General features: G+C 35.6%; 1 protein-coding gene across 3 annotated transcripts in view; it reads right to left on the bottom strand.

The window, feature by feature from the left end:
- PARP8 (poly(ADP-ribose) polymerase family member 8) overlaps positions 1-19,069 on the bottom strand; it is a 177,799-nt gene that overhangs the window by 61,049 nt on the left and 97,681 nt on the right. For all 3 annotated transcript variants that reach the window (XM_047729841.1, XM_047729839.1, XM_047729840.1), the window contains 4 exons: positions 12,349-12,438; positions 11,880-11,950; positions 10,300-10,377; positions 8,515-8,609 (listed from right to left, as the gene is read on the bottom strand). In XM_047729841.1, the coding sequence (XP_047585797.1) occupies positions 8,515-8,609; positions 10,300-10,377; positions 11,880-11,950; positions 12,349-12,438 (334 nt within the window). The remainder of the gene's footprint in view (positions 1-8,514; positions 8,610-10,299; positions 10,378-11,879; positions 11,951-12,348; positions 12,439-19,069) is intronic.

Genomic DNA, 19,069 nt, shown 5'->3' with positions numbered 1-19,069 from the left:
CTGTGCATTATGTATTCAAATAATGCTAACATAATACAAAACTGTGGCAATTGTCTAGGGTTCAGAGAGGACACCTTTAATGATTAAATGGTTTTATGTAATTTGATGAATGAAGAAAGTGAAAGGTATTTTTTTTTTATTCTTTATGTCTATGATACACAAAAAACAGCATATTAGAATGTAAGAACTCAGCCTCTGTGCTTTCTCCATCATCCCCTTAAAAATATATCAAAAAAGGGGTCCCTGTTCAGGTTGTCCCTCTTCCTCTGCCCCACCCCTCTGCTCGTGCGCTTTCTCTCTCAAATGAATAGATAAAAATCTTTAAAAAAAATAAAAAATAAAAAAAAATTTAGAGGGGGGCCTCGGTGGCTCAGTCAGTTAAGCATCTGCCTCCGGCTCAGCTCATGATCCCAGGACCCTAGGATATGGCCCAGTTAGGCTTCCTGCTCAGCGGGGAGTCTGCTTTTCCCTCCCCCCCTTGCTTGTGCTCTCTCCCTCTCTTTCAAACAAATAGATAAAAATCTTTTTAAAAAATTAGAAAGTTAATATATATCAAAACACTGACCACATTTTTACTATTTATGAAATTGTATTTTTTATTCTTTGATGGTAATATTTTTAGATTACATAAAGAAAAGGGATAAAAACCTATTCACATAGGAATGGATTTCTTAAAAACATTGCATGGCTTAAAACATCTGTTATTACAAAGGATAAGAACACTTATAACCTTGTGCAAATTTACACATGATATGATATGCAAATTAGATTTTAAATACACCAATTTATTAATGAAATTATACAAATACTATGCCAAGAATAAGGACCAAGCAAATAAACCATCTCTTTAATGCCTCTGGTTCAGGGATCAGTAACTTTTTCCTGTAAAAGTCAAGAAAGTAAGTATTTTAGCCTTTTCAGGCCTTTTCTGGTCTCTGTCACATATTCCTCTGTTTTCGTTTTTCTTTAAACCCTTTTTTTTTTAAATCTTTTTTTTTTTTAAAGATTTTATTTATTTATTTGACAGAGAGAGATCACAAGCAGGCAGAGAGGCAGGCAGAGAGACAGGAGGAAGCAGGCTCCCTGCTGAGCAGAGAGCCCGATGAGGGACTCAATCCCAGGACTCCGAGATCATGACCTGAGCCGAAGGCAGCGGCTTAACCCACTGAGCCACCCAGGCGCCCCTCTTTAAACCCTTTTTAAAAAGCAAACACTATCTGTATCTCACAGGCTTTTCAAAAATGGGCCCCATGACCCAGTGATCATAATTTGTCGATCTGGAACATCAGCAAATTATTCATAAATATAAAAGTCAAACATGTTTTGTGTAAGCAAATTTAAAGAAAGAACCACTAAATATGGTGATGAAGACCAATTACAAATGATGTTCAGTAGACATTCCAGTGGGGTGAACCTGTAACAAGTATGTGTAAACTTCTGCCTAGAAAGATGTTTGTGAGTGCAGAAATTGGGGACAGAAATGAATATTAAATAACAAGGGAACACTTAAATAAACTATAGGACACTGATACATCAGAAAAATTTTTTACCCATTACTAAATTGATATAAAAATATGTACTATCCAGAGGGATATGTTCCAAAATATACTATTTGGAGCAAGTAGATTACCAAAAATGTATGGAAACTGAAATGCTCTTTTTTAAATTAAATAGAAATAGAAAAACCAAAAAAGTTTAAAAAAAAAAAAAAGAAGAAAGTATTTATTTATTAACTGTAGATTGTGGGTAAAATTTATTTTATAAAAAAAACCCACGGTCTTGGGATCAAATCCCACATGGGGCTCCCTGCTCAGTGGGGAGACCGCTTCTCCCTCTCTTCCCTGGTCATGCTCTCTCTCACTATCTCTATCTCTCTCTCTCTCAAATAAATAAATAAAATTTTATAAAAAATTAATGGGTTTTCTAAAAACATATCTCCTTTTTCTGACTACAAAGGTAATATAAGCTCATTTTATAAAATGTCAGAAAAACATACAAAAGCAACTTATAATACTACCACTCAGAGATAATTATCTTTGCTTATATCTCATTCCATGTATTTGCTTGTATCTCATGCCATATTTTTATATATAAAAATTTGTCCTCCTCTTTCTTTCACTTCTTCTAAAACGAGTGTTTTTCTCTATTAAATATTCTTCCAAATCATCGAATTAAATGGTTGTATTTGTATAAATACAATTCTATAATAAAACAATGATATAATTATGGGGCTGCTATTGATTTTTTTTTTTTACACAGTAAATATTGATAAAAAGTCCTCTGGATAAAAATTTATGTGCATCTGTCTTCTTAAAGAATAATTTCTAGAATTACTGCACAAAATAAATAATATAATTATATTTGGGAGTCTTGATATATGTCATCTAATTACTATTTTAAAAGGTTATAACCATTTCTAATCACACCAGCCAGGTTATCACAGTGACAACTCCCCACATTGTCATCATCACCAGGTGTTCGTTTGCTCTGGTCAATCACTGCCAGTTTCCCAAGGGAGAATAACTCAGGTTTGGATTTAGTTACAATAGCCAGAGTGTGATTCAATCAGAGGCAGAAAGAAGGGAATCAGAGACAAGAAAAATCAGTAAGAACCTTACCCACAGCTATTTTCTTCAGAGATTTCCAGACCACTTCAGCAGAATTTATTATAAAGTTATGATCAGAAAGTGACATGTATTCTTTTAAAAAGTTTAATATGAGAATTTTTAAGTCTTCTTTATATGATTTCTTCAACATTTTTGTGGTTAGTGTTTTCCCAATTTCTAACACCGTCAATTTATTTCAACAACAACAGAAAGAAGGAAATTAAGGTTTATAAGTGCTCTTCCCCGCCACAGCAGAGCACAAAGACAGAACACAAACAGAATTTTAAGGAGGCAGAGGCATTAAAGGTTTGCAATTAACTGGATTCTGCAGGTGTAGATCTGTAAATAGTTACACTTTTTGTTTTTATGCCACACTTCAAAGAATTCACAACAGCGCTGCGTATATGCAAACCAATTTCCGTTGTGATGCCCTTTTTATATAATGCCCGTAATTTCACATTTCCCACTGCGAGATTACAAAGCGTGATTACAGTTTGTCCAGATGCAGCGACCCAGTCATCAGGATTGCTTCTATATCTGAATAACTTTCAGTTGCCCCGGATCTCATGAATAGCAAATGCAGAATCAAGTCAAAAGCCTGAAATATGAATGCAACTTGAATTGTGAAGCCAGATATCTGATTGTGTCCTGAATGCTGTATCAGGTTTATAATAACTCAAAATAATTCCATGCACTGCCTATATTTATTCACTGTGAAAAGATCGCATCAGACTGAACCTGAATGCTTTTTCAAGATAAGGAGAACAACGTAGAAATGATCTGATGTAGTTGTTACACCCTGGAACTGAGAAAAGATCGCTTCACAAATTTTTCTCCAGACATGTGAGCTACTCTTTGAATCAATGCATCTTGAAATCTGGTCATTTGATTTTGGATATTTATACGTGACCTAGTTCATTTAAGAACATACGTATGAAATATATTTTTCTACGAACGTGTATTTTTGAGGGCACCATGTATTAGAATTCTTGGCAATTTTTTCTCCTAATTTTTAATGGAATTAATCAAGATAACACGCTCATTAGGGAGACACAACATCCTTGTTCACAATATAGTAAATGTTAGACCATCCCTGCTGGTCCTCCTTGCTCTATAAAACTACAGCTTATTCATTATACTGTCGTGATGTTTTATAACACCACCTGATCAGAATTAGCAGTGATTGTGCTGGTTATAAAAATATTATTAGATATCTAGCCTTCCCTTATTAACTGTCAAGGAAATTAAACATTATACACACATACATGAAATTCTACCACAGGTTCTTGGGAAATAAAATTATTGCTGTTTAGTTATTTCTCACATTCAGTGACTGGTCAGTTACATTTTGAGAAGAAATAGATTTTGTGAGGAAACACACACCTTCTATGACATCTGAAACTCCACAGCATTCCCTGTCTGTGCATGCCTACTCAATGTGTGTTTTTTGCTCAGTGTGGGAGAGATGTTTGTGAATGGGCCAAGAAATATGCAAACTCAGTAGTCAGAAATAAACCTTGGTAGATTAAAGCATTTGCAAGACTGTATCCAAAGTGCTCTGAAGTTTCTCTAAAAGGCAACAGGACTGAGAAGAATTTAAAAACTAGATCCGGATAAAAAAGGAAGCCGAGATAAAAATTACACTGTATAAGAGATACAGTTGCTACAATTCCCCCTCCGCTGACAAATCCTTGGTTTGGCTTCAGGAAAGTAAAGGCGTTGGGAATAGGGGTGACTGTCTGGGATCTGACATTCTGAAGCTTTCGCCTAGGTTATGAGCCAGTATTTTCAGAAAATACTCTCCCCCCCTTTCTTTCTTCTAGGTGCTTCCTGTTACCGCTTTTCCCTGGTTTTCAGTCAGACCATTTTTCTGGAGGCTCCAGAAGCAGGAGTGGGAGAATCCATAGCTGGAAAGAACACTACAAATATCCAACACCAGAACTTTTGAGGAATGACGTACTTCAACGTAGGTTAAATTATGTTGCAATGACAAACTTCTTCAACTCTCAGTGGTTGAACACACAAGAAAGATTTGTATTTCCCTAACGCTACACGTTTACCATGGACTTGGAGGGAGGAAGGGGAGTTGCTACTCACTGTGGTCACTCAGGGGCCCGGAGTGACAGAGTCCGGGGGAAACGGGAGCTCCTGCACCAGAGCTCACGCTCACATTTCACTGGCCAGAGGTAGCTGTGTCCACTCATCACATTAAAAGGGGCAGGGAAATAAAATGCTGCCAAATACCAGAAGGCAGGAACCAGAAGATCTGTAAGTAAGCCTACTGGTCACCACAAATGGAAATGTAGAAATCCTGATTTGTATGGCTTTTTTCCCCTTCCCTCCCCTCTCCTCTCCTTTCTCTATCTTTCTCTCCCCTCTTCCCTCTCTCAAGGAAGTATGGGGGCCTGAATATAGTAGCATAACCTCCTCAACCTTAAAAACTCCTCAGTATTCCCTATCCTCCAGAACATATACTCCAAAAGACCCTATTACAATTGTCCATCCACAAAAGGTGATCAAAATGCAAAAGATGGGGCGCCTGCGTGGCTCAGTTGGTTAAGCATCTGCCTTTGACTCAGGTCATGAATCCAGAGTCTGGGAATCAAGCCCCCATGCTAAGCAGGGAGTCTGTTTCTCCCACTCCCTCTGCCCCTCCCCCCTACTCATGTGCGCATGCACGCCCTTTCTCTCTCTCACTCTCTCTCTCAAATAAATAAAATCTTTTTAACAAGTACAAAAGACTTACAATCTTGCAATCTTCCAACCTTCATTAAGCCTTAGTCACCATAAAAAGGCTAGAATATTACACAGTAGCTTTGACTTTTAAAACAGAAGGTGGTATGATCATAAAGCAAAGGTTATTTCACATGGGCTAGACGTTTGAAATACCACAAGCAAACTGTCAGAATCATTTCATTCCTGACCACGTGAGAATTTTGTGACTTATAATTCCCCACACCTTTCTAAAACTATTAACCTCAAATTGTTTTCAGATGGCACTGATCATTTTTTTTTTAAAGTAATGACTAGAGGAGAAAATTTATAATGAAACACATAAAACACCCTCACTTTGCTGCATGATTCAAGGCGAGACATGTTGATTCAGACTGATAAACTGATAGTTTATCCTGTTTCTCCAGATACCTAACTCACTTCAATACAAAAGCGTATGAACTGGAATTCTCATCAGTGTTTATAAGTATGGGTCAACACAGCCAGGATTCTGCTTTTGAATGATATGGCCACATAGAGCTGAAATTACCTCCTTCAGTAATGAACTGGCCATAAGTCCCCATTTCTATCTCCTCCTTCAACCTACTTTAAGAGGTTCTGTCTCAAGTGAGGCAATGCCAGTTATTTTCATCTCTTACAGAGAACTTAGATGTGGTTAGCTGCCCTTCTCATTAGACATCACATTAAAAAAAAAAAAATGACACCAAATAGCCTACTATGCATATTGAGGTACTTTTGTTCTTCAAACTCCATTAAGTTCTTATAAACCTCAATTAAGTAAAAGAACAGCTAATTACAACAGTCCGTTTTCAACAGGCTTATAACTTTGTAAGGAAGAAGAGTCCAAGACCTTCTGCCTAACTACTTCTCTTGCCATGTGCCCAAGCTTCAGTATTTGATACTAGACAGTAAATTCATTTGTATTTATTTCAAGTAAATCAGACTAGTCTTACTGTGATTCATACTTCACATCATGAGGCCTCTGGGAGATTCTTTATTCTGGAAATATCCTCTGTAGCTATAGAAAGTCTAGAGCAGGCAAGAACATGGCTCATATTCAAAAAGATTTAAAGTGAATCAAAACTTATAAGTGAAATAGGAAAGGAGAAAAAAAATCAAAGCCATTTATGACTTTCAATATTTCAGTTGAATGAACTTACAAATATTTATCTAATTTTAAGAGTAGATAAATTATCAATAATTTTATTAATAATGGAAAACACTAATAGAGATGATCACTGGTACTTAAATTCTTGCTGAAGAAACAAAAAAATTGCGCATATATATATATATATATATGGCAATGTAATTACAGCTTAACATGGAAATATGTGTTTAAGAAAAATCCTTATAAATGCTTATAAAAGCAATCAACATGTGCTAAGGCAATCCCCAAAACAATAGGCAGTGCAAATTAAAAGAAATTGAACTTACTGTATTATATGATTAACTCTATCCCAGTCTTTTTTTTTTTTTTAAACAGAAGGGGATTAAATTACTGTGATCAAAGTTTCAAGTGGTCAAACAAATTCTGTCTCAAGTTAAAAAATTAATCATTGTTTTGGACCACTTATGGATAAGTCCCTACTGCCTTCTTCATTTATTCATTCTAACACACTTATTGAATACCATATCCTCTACCCAGGAGCCACAGTAGAGATCAACTGAGAAATAATTGCAGCCAATCTGCTAAAACCTTGAAAATTGCAAAGATTTGCTTTTCCAAGTATAATCCCAATCACTCTCAGTCCACAGCAGCCCACCAGAGCACCATGAGTAGGACAGACAAGATCTGTGTCTCTAGCCCCAAATTACTGAGGGGGCAGGTGGTGGTGAGTTTGTTTTTGAAGTTAAAATGAAACCGTTGATAGTGATCAATTATAGCTGTATTGTATTTCCCAACTTTAAATATTTGTTGGCTCTCTGAAGAATGTCCATGGAAGAGAAAGTAACCAGATAATGTGAACATCTTTCATGGATGCCACTATAAATGATCCAGAATCCATCAGCCCGTATTTCATATACTCCCTGTGCTGTATTAAGTACCAAAATATAAGCATGATAAAAAAACCAAAACACAACAAAATAAAGCAAACCAACAAAAAAGCACACGGGTCCCTGCATTCACAGAATTTAGGGTCTAGATGGGGAGAACTAAACCAATAATGATAAGACAAGAGAAGTTGAGAAGCATAACAAATGAGGTGAAAGCCAAATGCGATGGGAGTCTGAGGGCAGAACCACCAGTCTGCACTGGAAATTCAGAGGCGGCGCTGGAGAAACTGGCCTTTGGACTTTGGCTTGAATAAAGACACCAACGGGGTTATGAGTGAAGCTCTCACTGGTGAGCAAACAGCTTGTGCAAACGCCCAAAGTCAAGAGCGAACAGAGCGCATCTGGAGAAAGGGGACAGTTGTGGTTTGGGTGGATGAGGCGGGAACCAATGTCAGGCTGGGGTTGGGGTCTGGAATTCCAAGGCAATGTGGAGGCTACCCTTTAGGCAAAGAAAAAGAATCTGAAATAATCAGATCGGACTCATGGAGGGAGACGATGATAGTGACAGGAAAGAGTATCTTTTTTAAATTAAGGAGAGAAAATGGTAGGTGAGGATACTGGGGTTTTCTGAATAATTAAAAATGATACACAATGGTCTTTAAGTTTAACACCAAATTATATATGAAGTGACTGCAAGATAAAATACAGTATCAATCAAACAAACACTGCAAATTTATGTCCTTTGTTCCCTTTCTTTTTTGGGGGTCAAATCACATCCCAATGTGATCTGGAGACCAGTGGTTATGCATTATTTACTTTCATTGTTCACACGATGTGTCCATGATTTATGACTGACTGCATGGGCCCAGCTGGCCAAGTGTATTAAGGAATTGATTACGACACTACTTAAGACTGATATTTTATCAAACTAACTCTCCAAAATAACTAATTTCTTTCATGCATCAATGTACTCTTAAACCACATGTACCAAAAACAAAACCAAAAAAATTGATACAGCCAGAGATACACCATTTTGCCTAAGGAAAAACACAGCAGAATGACTCAAAAAATTTCAAATATAGCTAAGCCCAAGAATATTTCCACTTAAATTGCTCAACAGAAAATTCCCAATGACTTACCAAATCATTTTAATTTTTATTCCAGAGAGATATTGATTTACCTGAGAGAAACTGCATGCGGCCCGTATATCTCTCTCACTGCCGACAAATCAGCCTCAAGCTGGGGGTGCTTGTGCAGTTCCCCGTCATAGTTCACCTGGCGAAAAGGGATGGTTCAGAAATGACTTACGGGTGAAGAGAATCAAAAGAATCAAATACAAACTGTCTCTTGAGCAGGTCCCCCTGCAGGTTCTGCCATGGACATCGTCTCTGTCATCTTCATTGAAAAATACAGAGAATACAGCAGTATATTCACTAAAGATCGTAGGTTCGCTTATGTCCTACGTCTTGTATAATTTATTATGTTTGAAAAGTAAAATTAGAGGGGTGCCTGGGTAGCTACAGTCGGTTAGCCATCTGCCTTCGGCTCAGGTCATGATCCCAGATCCCGGGATCAAGTCCCGTCTAGGGCTTCCTGCTCAGCGGGGAGCCTGCTTCTCCCACCCCTTCTGCTACTTCCCCTGCTTGTGCTTTCTCACTCTCTCTGTCAAATAAATAAATTAAAATCTTAAAAAAAAAATTAGACTACTTTGATGTGAGAAAAAGGCAAATGTTAAAGAGACTAAAGTAAGGGGTTGGCAGATAACCTGAAAACTTCTAGACTGAGTATCTGTCCTGGAAAAAAAAAAAAACAAAAACAAAAAACAAACATTTACTTCCTCTCTGCAAATATTAGCTGTGTAAACAAAAGTCAAAACTAGAATTTTTTTGCATGATTAAAGTTTAAAGTGCAACACTGGTTAGAGAATTGTTAGGAAAATACATCACGGCTAGAAAGGCACTCTTGGAGAGAAGCAGCCTACTTTTATCTATATGTCCATATCTCTACTGTCTTGCTTATGCTTGATTAATTACCGATTTTTTACTCCAAAAAAGTAAATTGACTTACATTCTTTTACACAATTACGATTTTGGCTTTAAAGTATGACTTTAGGGGCTCCTGGGTCACTCAGTCAGTTAAGCATCCAATTGTTGATTTCGGCTCGGGTCGTGAGATCAAGCCCTGTGTAGGGCTCCATGCTGTGTGTAGAGTCTGCTTAAGATTCTCTCTCTCTCTCTCTGCTCCCCCCACCTAGTGTGCAAGCATATGCACACGTTCTCTAACAACAGACAAAAGCACCACTTTACTACCTTCCCATTATGCAAGTTACAAAACATGTTTGATTAAGAAGTTTACAGAACCAGAACAAGATGCTTTATACAGCCATATCCTAAAATCTATAGCACAGTTTGAAATTTCCACGCTATCCTGGAAAAATAGTGAATTCTTTTATAAATATGCATATGTGGCTATGCCATTTTCATATACATCACCATTTTCCAACAAACACTTTACATCAGTGAAAGAGGAAGAGAAAATGAATATAAATATTGAGGATGCTCAGTAATTAGGGACCATCAATTTTTATAAAGGTTAATCATGTACTACTTAAAACTAACCATCCATGCTTTCTTTAGAAGGGTCATCATTTCGAAACACTGATGGAGCCCAACATGCCTAAGAAATGTAAAAGTCAAAAACATAATACAATGCCATCTGCAAAATCTCTGCAACCAAGTAAGATAAATTCAATGTAAGTGAGTGATGACAGTCAAAGAATCGCCAAAGTAACCTTAGTTTCTGAATATACGTACAAATAAGAAACAGAAATGATGCATATTTCCAAGTCAGTTACAGAACGAACACGGAGGTCTCTCAGATCACACGCACGGGAAACCTCTAGGACACAGATGGCTGGCTACTGATGACTCTGAGAGCGGAGAGCTGGGAGGTCTGATGTACTCACCTGTCCTCCATAATAAAATTCTTCAGAATCATTATCACCTTCAGAATCTTCTTCCACTGTACTATTTTGTCTTGACTCCTTTAAAATAAGAGAAGAAGAGAGTTTTAGTGGTCAAACCATCTTGCCTTCTTTTGAAAAAGAAAGTCGCAAATGGCCATAATAGAGAAATCTTGTGCTTATCACCTGGATTTTATATAAAAAACATTCTTAGTACAGTACAAACCAAAAACAAAAGGTAGTATAAGAGACAGTTTTGTCAGTGCATTAAGCGCTAAGTACATTTTTTTTACAAGTTCTATTTCATCGATTTTGTGTTATACCATTTACCATTTGATATGTACATAAAAAACCATGTATAATCAACTACAACTTTGGCTTTGTTCTGTTAGAACTTCTGACAAGTTTGTACGGATTCAACTTTTTTATTAAAAAGTTCCACAGCACTATTTATCCTTGACTGTCCTCATTTCCACTGCCAACTCTACACAATGGTATGAAATAAAAGGCACTCAAACTCCAATAATGAAAAAATCAAATTACGAAAATAAATATGAATTACATTATGAAGAGAATTTCCGCATATAGAAGTTATTTGCTTTAGATTTCAGATGTCAAAAGGATATTTAATTAAATATGCTTGAACTTGAAGTTTGAGTTTCTAATTAACTGAACCACAGCTGTGATGTGTCTAAAGTGCAAACAATGAAAACTCATCTAAAACAACTAATGATGATATTCCTATCCCTGGCTCTGTTAGAATAATTAGGAGAAAGGCAAATTCCATTAGACACAGGAATCTATTAATTCAACGTTTTGGAATCATTCCCAAATTTCTAGAACAAATTTCAACTTCTTAAGGAAAAAGAAAAACCTACAGAAAGGGAATTTGGGTTTTGGGTTTTAGCAGAAGTACTGCCAAATCTGTGGTTCTCACTGAGAATAAAGAAAGAGTAGAGGGAATGAAATAACACTAAGGGAAAGGAGGGGTTGTACTGGGTGCAGAGTGTTAAGAGCAAAGAGTTGTTGGTCCTGTTACACTCATTTTGTTTGCTTAATGTCCCAGTATTTATCGACTGATTCAAGCAAACATTTTAAAGGTAAGGAAAGGGGTATGAGTTTGTTGTTGTTTTAACACTGGTCCATAATAATGACTCTACATACCCATGTTCTTTGTTACCTTAGCTAAAGAGATCGCCCTTTACAAGTGAAATTGTAAGGGTGCCATCGAAATAATGGATAGCCACATATAGTTGTTAGAACTGTAAGTTACATAAGTGCTCCTAGGTCACTTATGTATTTGACGAACATATGAAGAGTAAGTAAAGCTTCGTATGTATTTGATCTAGATTTAAACCAGACATTCTATTATTTTAAAGGGAGCATCCTTCTCTGAATTAATTCTAGGTCACTACCCTCCCCACACGTTAAGTCTCTCAGCCACGAGCTTGTGTTTCATCCGCTAGATGAGATCTTAACCTCAAAAACAGTGATGATATTAAATATTAACTATAAATACAAGGTAAATTTAAAATATGATTACTTTTTTAATAAATATAAAACATGAAATGCAATATCCATACCTCTCCATTCTCCTTCTGTAATTTGGATTTTATGGATAAGCAACAGTTAGTGTCATTTGTCTTCCTTAATTCTGAAAGTTATAAAACATCATTTCAGTTTTCAGTATACTATTTACCAAACATTCATAAGTTTCAGTATAAAAACCACCCCTCAGATTCTCTCTTCACAAGAAAATTAAGGAATATTTTGAAATTATATTATGTCAGGAAGTTTCATGATATACATGCTATTCTCATTTTTCATAAAATATGAAATATGGTCATAAAAATATGGTCAAACCAAAGTGCCACTACATAGACTCCTTCAGTTCTCATTATATATTTCATGGGATCTACATTGTCCTGAGCAAGCTTTTTAAGTATTCAGTTTGCCTCTTCTGTTACATGGGCTAAAAGAAACAAAAAAATAAAGCTACCTATATTCAAGAAAAATTACCCAGAGTTTTGAAAAATAGTATATTCCTATTACCTGTTGCTATTCGATAAAAAATTATTGGAATTGGCTCTGTGGTGACTAATACATCTTCATCATTTTCTGAACTTGATACGTACGTATTATCTGCAAAGAAATGTGGACAATTAAAGGTATAGTAACTTGAAAAAAGACACTTTATTTTAAAAAATGAGGTTAGATCCACATCACTTTTACCACTCGTGAAGCACATACTACTGCTCTGATTAATTTCAGAAAAAAAATAAGTGCATTTCAGATATATGTGTGATTTAATTTTAAATGGCCTCTCTAAAGATGCTTGCATCTCCTAGAGAAATACAGACTTTGGATAGAGAATATAACCCAAATGTATCTCTCCTATTCCATGGGGCAATAGATCATTGGGATGCTGGAGGTTACCCTAACTCAATGAACAAGGTCCTTCCCAGGATCAGTAGCTGCTACAGGAAGCAGGCTAGTGGTTGGAAAGAGAGAGCTAAACTAGCACATTTGGCGCAACAAATTCAGTATCATGTCACTAAAGAATTTGAACGAAAGTTTGTGTTGAAAACCATACCTCCATATTACTCTAATGCACATTTTTAAATTGGTATAAAGTCTCACAACTCTTCCTCCATGAATGAATTTTCATTAAATAATACTAAACGAGTTGCAGTCATAGGACATTAAATTATTCCACAGCTTACTTAATATTTTTATTCATTATTTATTTGATACATTTAGGATTTTCCCCTAATAAATATCAACTTTCACACATGTGGTAATATAATATAATATAACACACAGCCACTTATTCTAATTGGTTCCTTGAGAAGTACAGGGAGAGAGCTGTTTTAACAAACACCAAGTCATTAATAGTGGTCCTATAATACTCTCATCAGTGTTGTATAAAATACACAGAATATAAAAATAAAAAGCATAAAATATTCCCAACAAACAAGAGAAACCTGTATCAGTTTCTGCAAAAGGAAATGAGTACACAACAAAAGATCTTGAGCCAAGTTTTCATAATATTGTGTCAGCACAGTCAGAACATCATCTTCAATTGATAGATATCAAAGTCATTACTTTATTTCCAAAAAAACATCTGCACTGTTTTTAGACCTAGGGTAGTGAGTCAGTGAGAGCTATATGTAGTCACAGCGAATCCACAAAAGATGTTCAACAGACACAAGGCTTTCATAGTTATTCTGGAAGATAACAGGACATGAGCGTAGATTAGATTTGAAACACAACAGGTTTGCCCCATTACTTTGTTTTAATTGCAAATTTTGCCTTGTTTTCTTTTCAAATGGCATCAAGGTGGGTGTGAGATTTTTTTTTTTTTAAAGATTTTATTTATTTATTTGACAGAGAGATCACAAGTAGATGGAGAGGCAGGCAGAGAGAGAGAGAGAGAGAGGGAAGCAGGCTCCCTGCTGAGCAGAGAGCCTGATGCGGGACTCGATCCCAGCACCCTGAGATCATGACCTGAGCCGAAGGCAGCGGCTTAACCCACTGAGCCACCCAGGTGCCCCGGGTGTGAGATTTTTGTATTGATCAAGCGAGACCACAGATTAAGAAACGGATTTAAGATAAACTTATTTTAATTAAACTTAATTAATTAATTAATTTTAAATTATTTAAATTATTTTAATTAAACTTATTTTAATTATTGTCGCATTGATTGAGACTTCAGCCGTTTATCTGGAGTCTCTTCTTTCAGTAACCTCATACTCTGAGGTAGGGATCAAAACCCCTCTATCCAAGCCAGTATTTAAATTTCTTAAAGCCTCATTGAGAATCTCACTGATTCCAAGTTATCTGCTACAGAATCAACTGAATTAGATTCTCCCCATGCACAGTGGATTCCGTGAAGCAAACTTATGGAGAAAAGGGGTATTAGAAGTGTGGATTAGAGCAACAGAATTAATAGCTGACCACCAACTAGAAAGGGAAATCCAGAAAAATCCATAAAATGGACACAGTATCACACAGTATCTCAAGGTCATGGAACAAGGAGGATTTTACTACAGCTTCAAGATGCAAGTAAATTAGGGCTTTCTGTTTACGAAAATGGGGAAGTGAATAACTCAGTTTAAAGAAATGGTTTACATAAGTGTTGATATTGGAAGGCTGTCAGCTTTGATTCAAGAGAATATAATTTGGTGAATACATGTTGCATAATGCTCAAAGACAGGATTATGCAGTCAAACATATCATTTTCTACGAGATTTTCTCCCAGCTTGTATTTTGATCAGTATTTAGGTATTAAAACACTTCCAACTTCTGTTTCCGGCTTAATTTACCCAAGCCAAAATGTTTTCAGGTTTCAAGACAATATCTATTAAATCATCATTACAACATAATAGGCCAGATCAAAGGGGTATATACACAAGTGAAGAACAGAAATACAAGAAAGCAGACAAAGCACATAAAGCCTAGACCCAGCTACCAACTAGCTATCAGTCCTTTCTAACTAAGCCACGGTTGGCTCAGTTCTAAAAATGAAGGTTTGCTGATGTGTTCTGAGGATCGTCCCAGCCATATGAATGAATTCTATGTTTTCTCTTTTTGTTGTTGTTTAATCATTTCTAAACCTTCCTAAAACTATTTTGACATCTGTAATAATAACATCATCTTTGTTTAGACATGAGAAAGTAGGACATAAAAAGAATAAAGAATGCACTTAAGGTAACAGAATGAATGAGTCAGTGACAGAATAGAATGTTTTCAAACTCAAATTCCTTCTCTGGAATTCTCCCACTTAACTCCAGAGCTGCCAATTTTTTTCTTTCTTTTTTTTGAAACTTCTGGGGACCGTTAGGTTCTTTAATGTGTAAGTTTTGCAGAGGCCCTCAAGATCTTTATTATAGGCTGTTAACAGTATGACTATTTTCTCTTCCCTGTCCTACCAGACTCTGCAAGCATCAGCAGAACGCTCATGGACAACCAGTGAGAAATGGGTAGAAAGCTAAGAGAAAGCATCTCCTGAACTATTGTTTTCACTGCATTTCAAATGCAACATAATTTAAGCCAAGTCATTCCAGGATTCATTACTATGTAATTTATATAATTATAATTATATTGGTTTTATAATAAAATCTGGATATCTCCCCTGAATGTTGTGTATACTATTCATGTGCTTCTTGTCAACCTTCAAGCCACTCATTTATCATCCCTGTTTTAAAGATGGAGAAACCAAGGCTCAGAGAAATTAAGCCATTGGCCCAAATTATTTAAGTAATTAAAATTACACATGACTCATAAGTAGTGAAACCGTCTGACTCCAAACATCAATGCTTTGTTATGCTTTTTTAATGTCAAAAAATTGTCACTCAACAGCTGCAGGATGTTGTAAAGTATGTAAAAGGGATGAGAGAGTCACACCCACCAGTAAGGCGAGCCTCCTAATTAAAGGTGGGAATTGATGAGAAAAAACTCTGCTGTTCTATTACAGGAGAGCCAATTATCTGTGACTTGTAATATACTTACTTTCAAAAAGCAAGAATCTGTCTGCAGTATAAATGACATAAGGAAATACAAGTAAACCAGAAGGACTATTTCTTCACTTTATTTTAAAGAACCAACATATCATTTAGCATTGCATTTATATCCATGTTACTTAAGGTATACTTAACACTCAACAAAGACCCTCTTTGTTCACAAAAAACAAAACTGTGACTGATTTCAAAAGATGACAGAGGTTAGTAAATGATTAAAATTATAAAATGATAAATTCGTTCCTAAGGAGAGAAACAGAGTGACATAATCCTGAATTTGAAGAATTATTCTCATACATTTTCCACAGGACAAAGAAAGTTCCAAATTTTCAAACTTGGATGATGAACTAATCAGTCAACCATATAATCCAGGAAAAGTAGGAAGGGAGGAAAAAAAAAAAAAGGCTGAGGAACAATAGCAGAAGGAATTAACAAAAGTACTACCAAGATTACTGCATTCAGAAATTAAAAATGAAGTAAAAAGCTATTTGTTTGAAAGGATTTTACAGTAGGTAAAACTCTGGAGAAGAAAAATCGAAGGGAGAAAAGGCAAGAACAAATGTAAAACAACAGAAAGAAGAGAGAAGAAAGAGCCACAGAGATGCACAAGATTTTCAGATGTATATACTGATATATACTGAATACTATAAGCAAACTTCTTGCTGAAAAAGTTGCACATTTCACCAACATAGTGAGCTTTAAAGAAGAACACATGCTTAGAAATGACTAAGAAACAGAAAATCAGAACAGATAATAATCATGGCAGAAAAATAATTATTAATCCCAGAACTTTCCCTAAAAAAAAAAAACAAAAATACCAGGCTCAGAGAGATTGGCTTGCATGTTCTGTCAAATGACAAAGAACAGGTACAATGTCAAGTCCTTAATGACAAAGTGTATGACAAAATACATCTAATTCTTAGAGATCAACATTAAGATATATACTAATAATATAACTCATTACCTTATTGTTCAAAGGAGAAATCATGTATGATAACTCAACAGATGTTAAACAAGAATTTGATAAAGACTTAATAGTCATTCAAAAAAAAAAGCTTGGTAAATGAGAAAAGTAGTTTTCTAAGAGCAGATGGAAGTATGATCACTAATTTTGAAAAATGAGGACAAAGCTGCCAACTTTCTTATCAATTATTAAAAATATTCTGGAAGTTCTAGCAGCGTAATGGGACAAAAAAACATAAGGATGATTATTGGAAAGGGAGAGCAAACAGGTAATTTTTATACAATATTATCTACCTGAGAAATCAAGCATATTAACTGAACTGTTGGTACAAATAAATGTAGATTAAAATTTAATCATAGGGAAATATTATCATGGTAATATTCACTTTGAAGGAAGCTCCATAAAAATACATAGAATTGGTTTTTACCACTAAACTACATGTCCTTGGATAATACTATTTAACCTCTCTTGGCATATTTCTTCAAGTACAAAATGTCATTATAGCCTCTGTTCTGCTTATACACAAACTGGCATTTAAAGTCAATTCAATTATGTATATGGAAATACTCGGTACACAATGTACTGGTTCGTCACATCAACCAATTCAAAATCCTACCCCCAAATGTACAAATCTCTCTCACCCATAGTTGTGTTTTATCTACACTCCTTTTATATTTAGAAATGAAATTATATTGCAGATTTACTACAGACTTTCTCCAGGATGGGAATTTGTTTAAAAGGAAAAAAAAAAGCACTAATAATAACCAATTTTTAGCAAGTTTCAATTTTTGTACATTGCATTTTTAGAGGGGCTCCCTCACGCCAAGGCGAGAAAAAGTCCGTGATACCTCTTGGCCACAAGAGGGAGCTAAACATTTTGTTCGCTTGGTTTACCAAAGGCATCTTCTGCCCTATTTCTTGTGTTACAGAATGATTCACTGTCATCAAGATGGGTTTTGATTTGTGGCATTATTTCTATCACCCTAACTAAAGTCCTCTCATGATTGACATCTCTAGGAGCTGCCTCAGATGAGAAGTACAATAATTATAATTATGTATGATAGTGAGGTTAACTTTTATTTTCCTAACATACTTATTTGGCAAATACTCAGCATCAAAAATATCACAAGGGTGAGAGTTGACTGCAAAATCAACTACAAAAAATTTTTCTTCATAAATATTTTATTTTGTCTTGCTACTTCCAATGAAATCTGCCTAGAACACTTTATATACTATTATCAAAAAATAAGCATCTCTTTAATAATGAATAACCCCCCCTTGTAAAACTATACGATAGTCTTAAAGAATACTATGCTTAACATGTGTGGTGATCATAGCAAAATAATTGTAAGGGAGTTTATGATTTATAAAATTATTTTTATTTATTTTTGATAATGTTAGCCATGGTACTTTTAAAAAAAGATTTATTTATTTGAGAGAGTGAGAGTGAAAAGAGAGAGAGAGAAAGCATGAGCAGGGGGAGGGGCAGAGGGAGGAGGAGAAATGGACTCCCCCCTGAGCAGAGAGCCTCACATGGGGCCCCAGGATCATGACCTGATCTAAAGGGAGACACCTAACCAACTGAGCCACCCAGGCATCCCTATGAAATTATTTCTAAATGTAACATTTGACATTATTAAAAAATGCATGATTAAATGCATGATGCAAACTGCCACAAAAAATCCTAGCCTAAATGTTAAAGAAGGGAGATCGTCATACTACCTTATGAAGTAATTATTTTTTAAAAATACTCCAAGTACATATAATCAAAGTTACTTATAACAATGTAGTAATTTTACATAGAAAAATATGATCCAAATCATGCATAGTATGTGAATAAAATGGCTAGAGTTGAATAAGAATTGATTCTAATTTATGATACTTGCAGATCACAACAGTATAGCTTGGTGACCGTCTGATTTGAGTAAGTCAGACTGTTGGAGAGAGAGTTAATGTTCTTTGCCACAAAATACAATAAACAATAGATTCCTGCATTATACTCTTTGCTCTGAGGGTAAACTAATCAAGGTGTATTTTTTCTGCACTATGTCTGCAATCCTTATGCTCTTATTCAAAATATCATTATAGATGTCACTTGTGAGGAAAATACTAAAGAGGAACATCTTGTTTGTATCTTCACATTGTTGTGACTGAAATGTTAGCATCCACAGCCTGGGCTCTATGAGATGACATGCGTCTAGAAAATAGGACTGACCTAGGCCTAGAAGAAAAACACTTGTCTGATTTACAGAAAAAGGGATCTGCAGCGTTCTTACATTCTGTCTTCTAG

This window comes from Lutra lutra, chromosome 5, assembly GCF_902655055.1.
Source record: "Lutra lutra chromosome 5, mLutLut1.2, whole genome shotgun sequence".
In the NCBI taxonomy this organism is placed as follows: Eukaryota; Metazoa; Chordata; class Mammalia; order Carnivora; family Mustelidae; genus Lutra; species Lutra lutra.
This window is presented reverse-complemented; position numbering and strand designations above follow the sequence as displayed.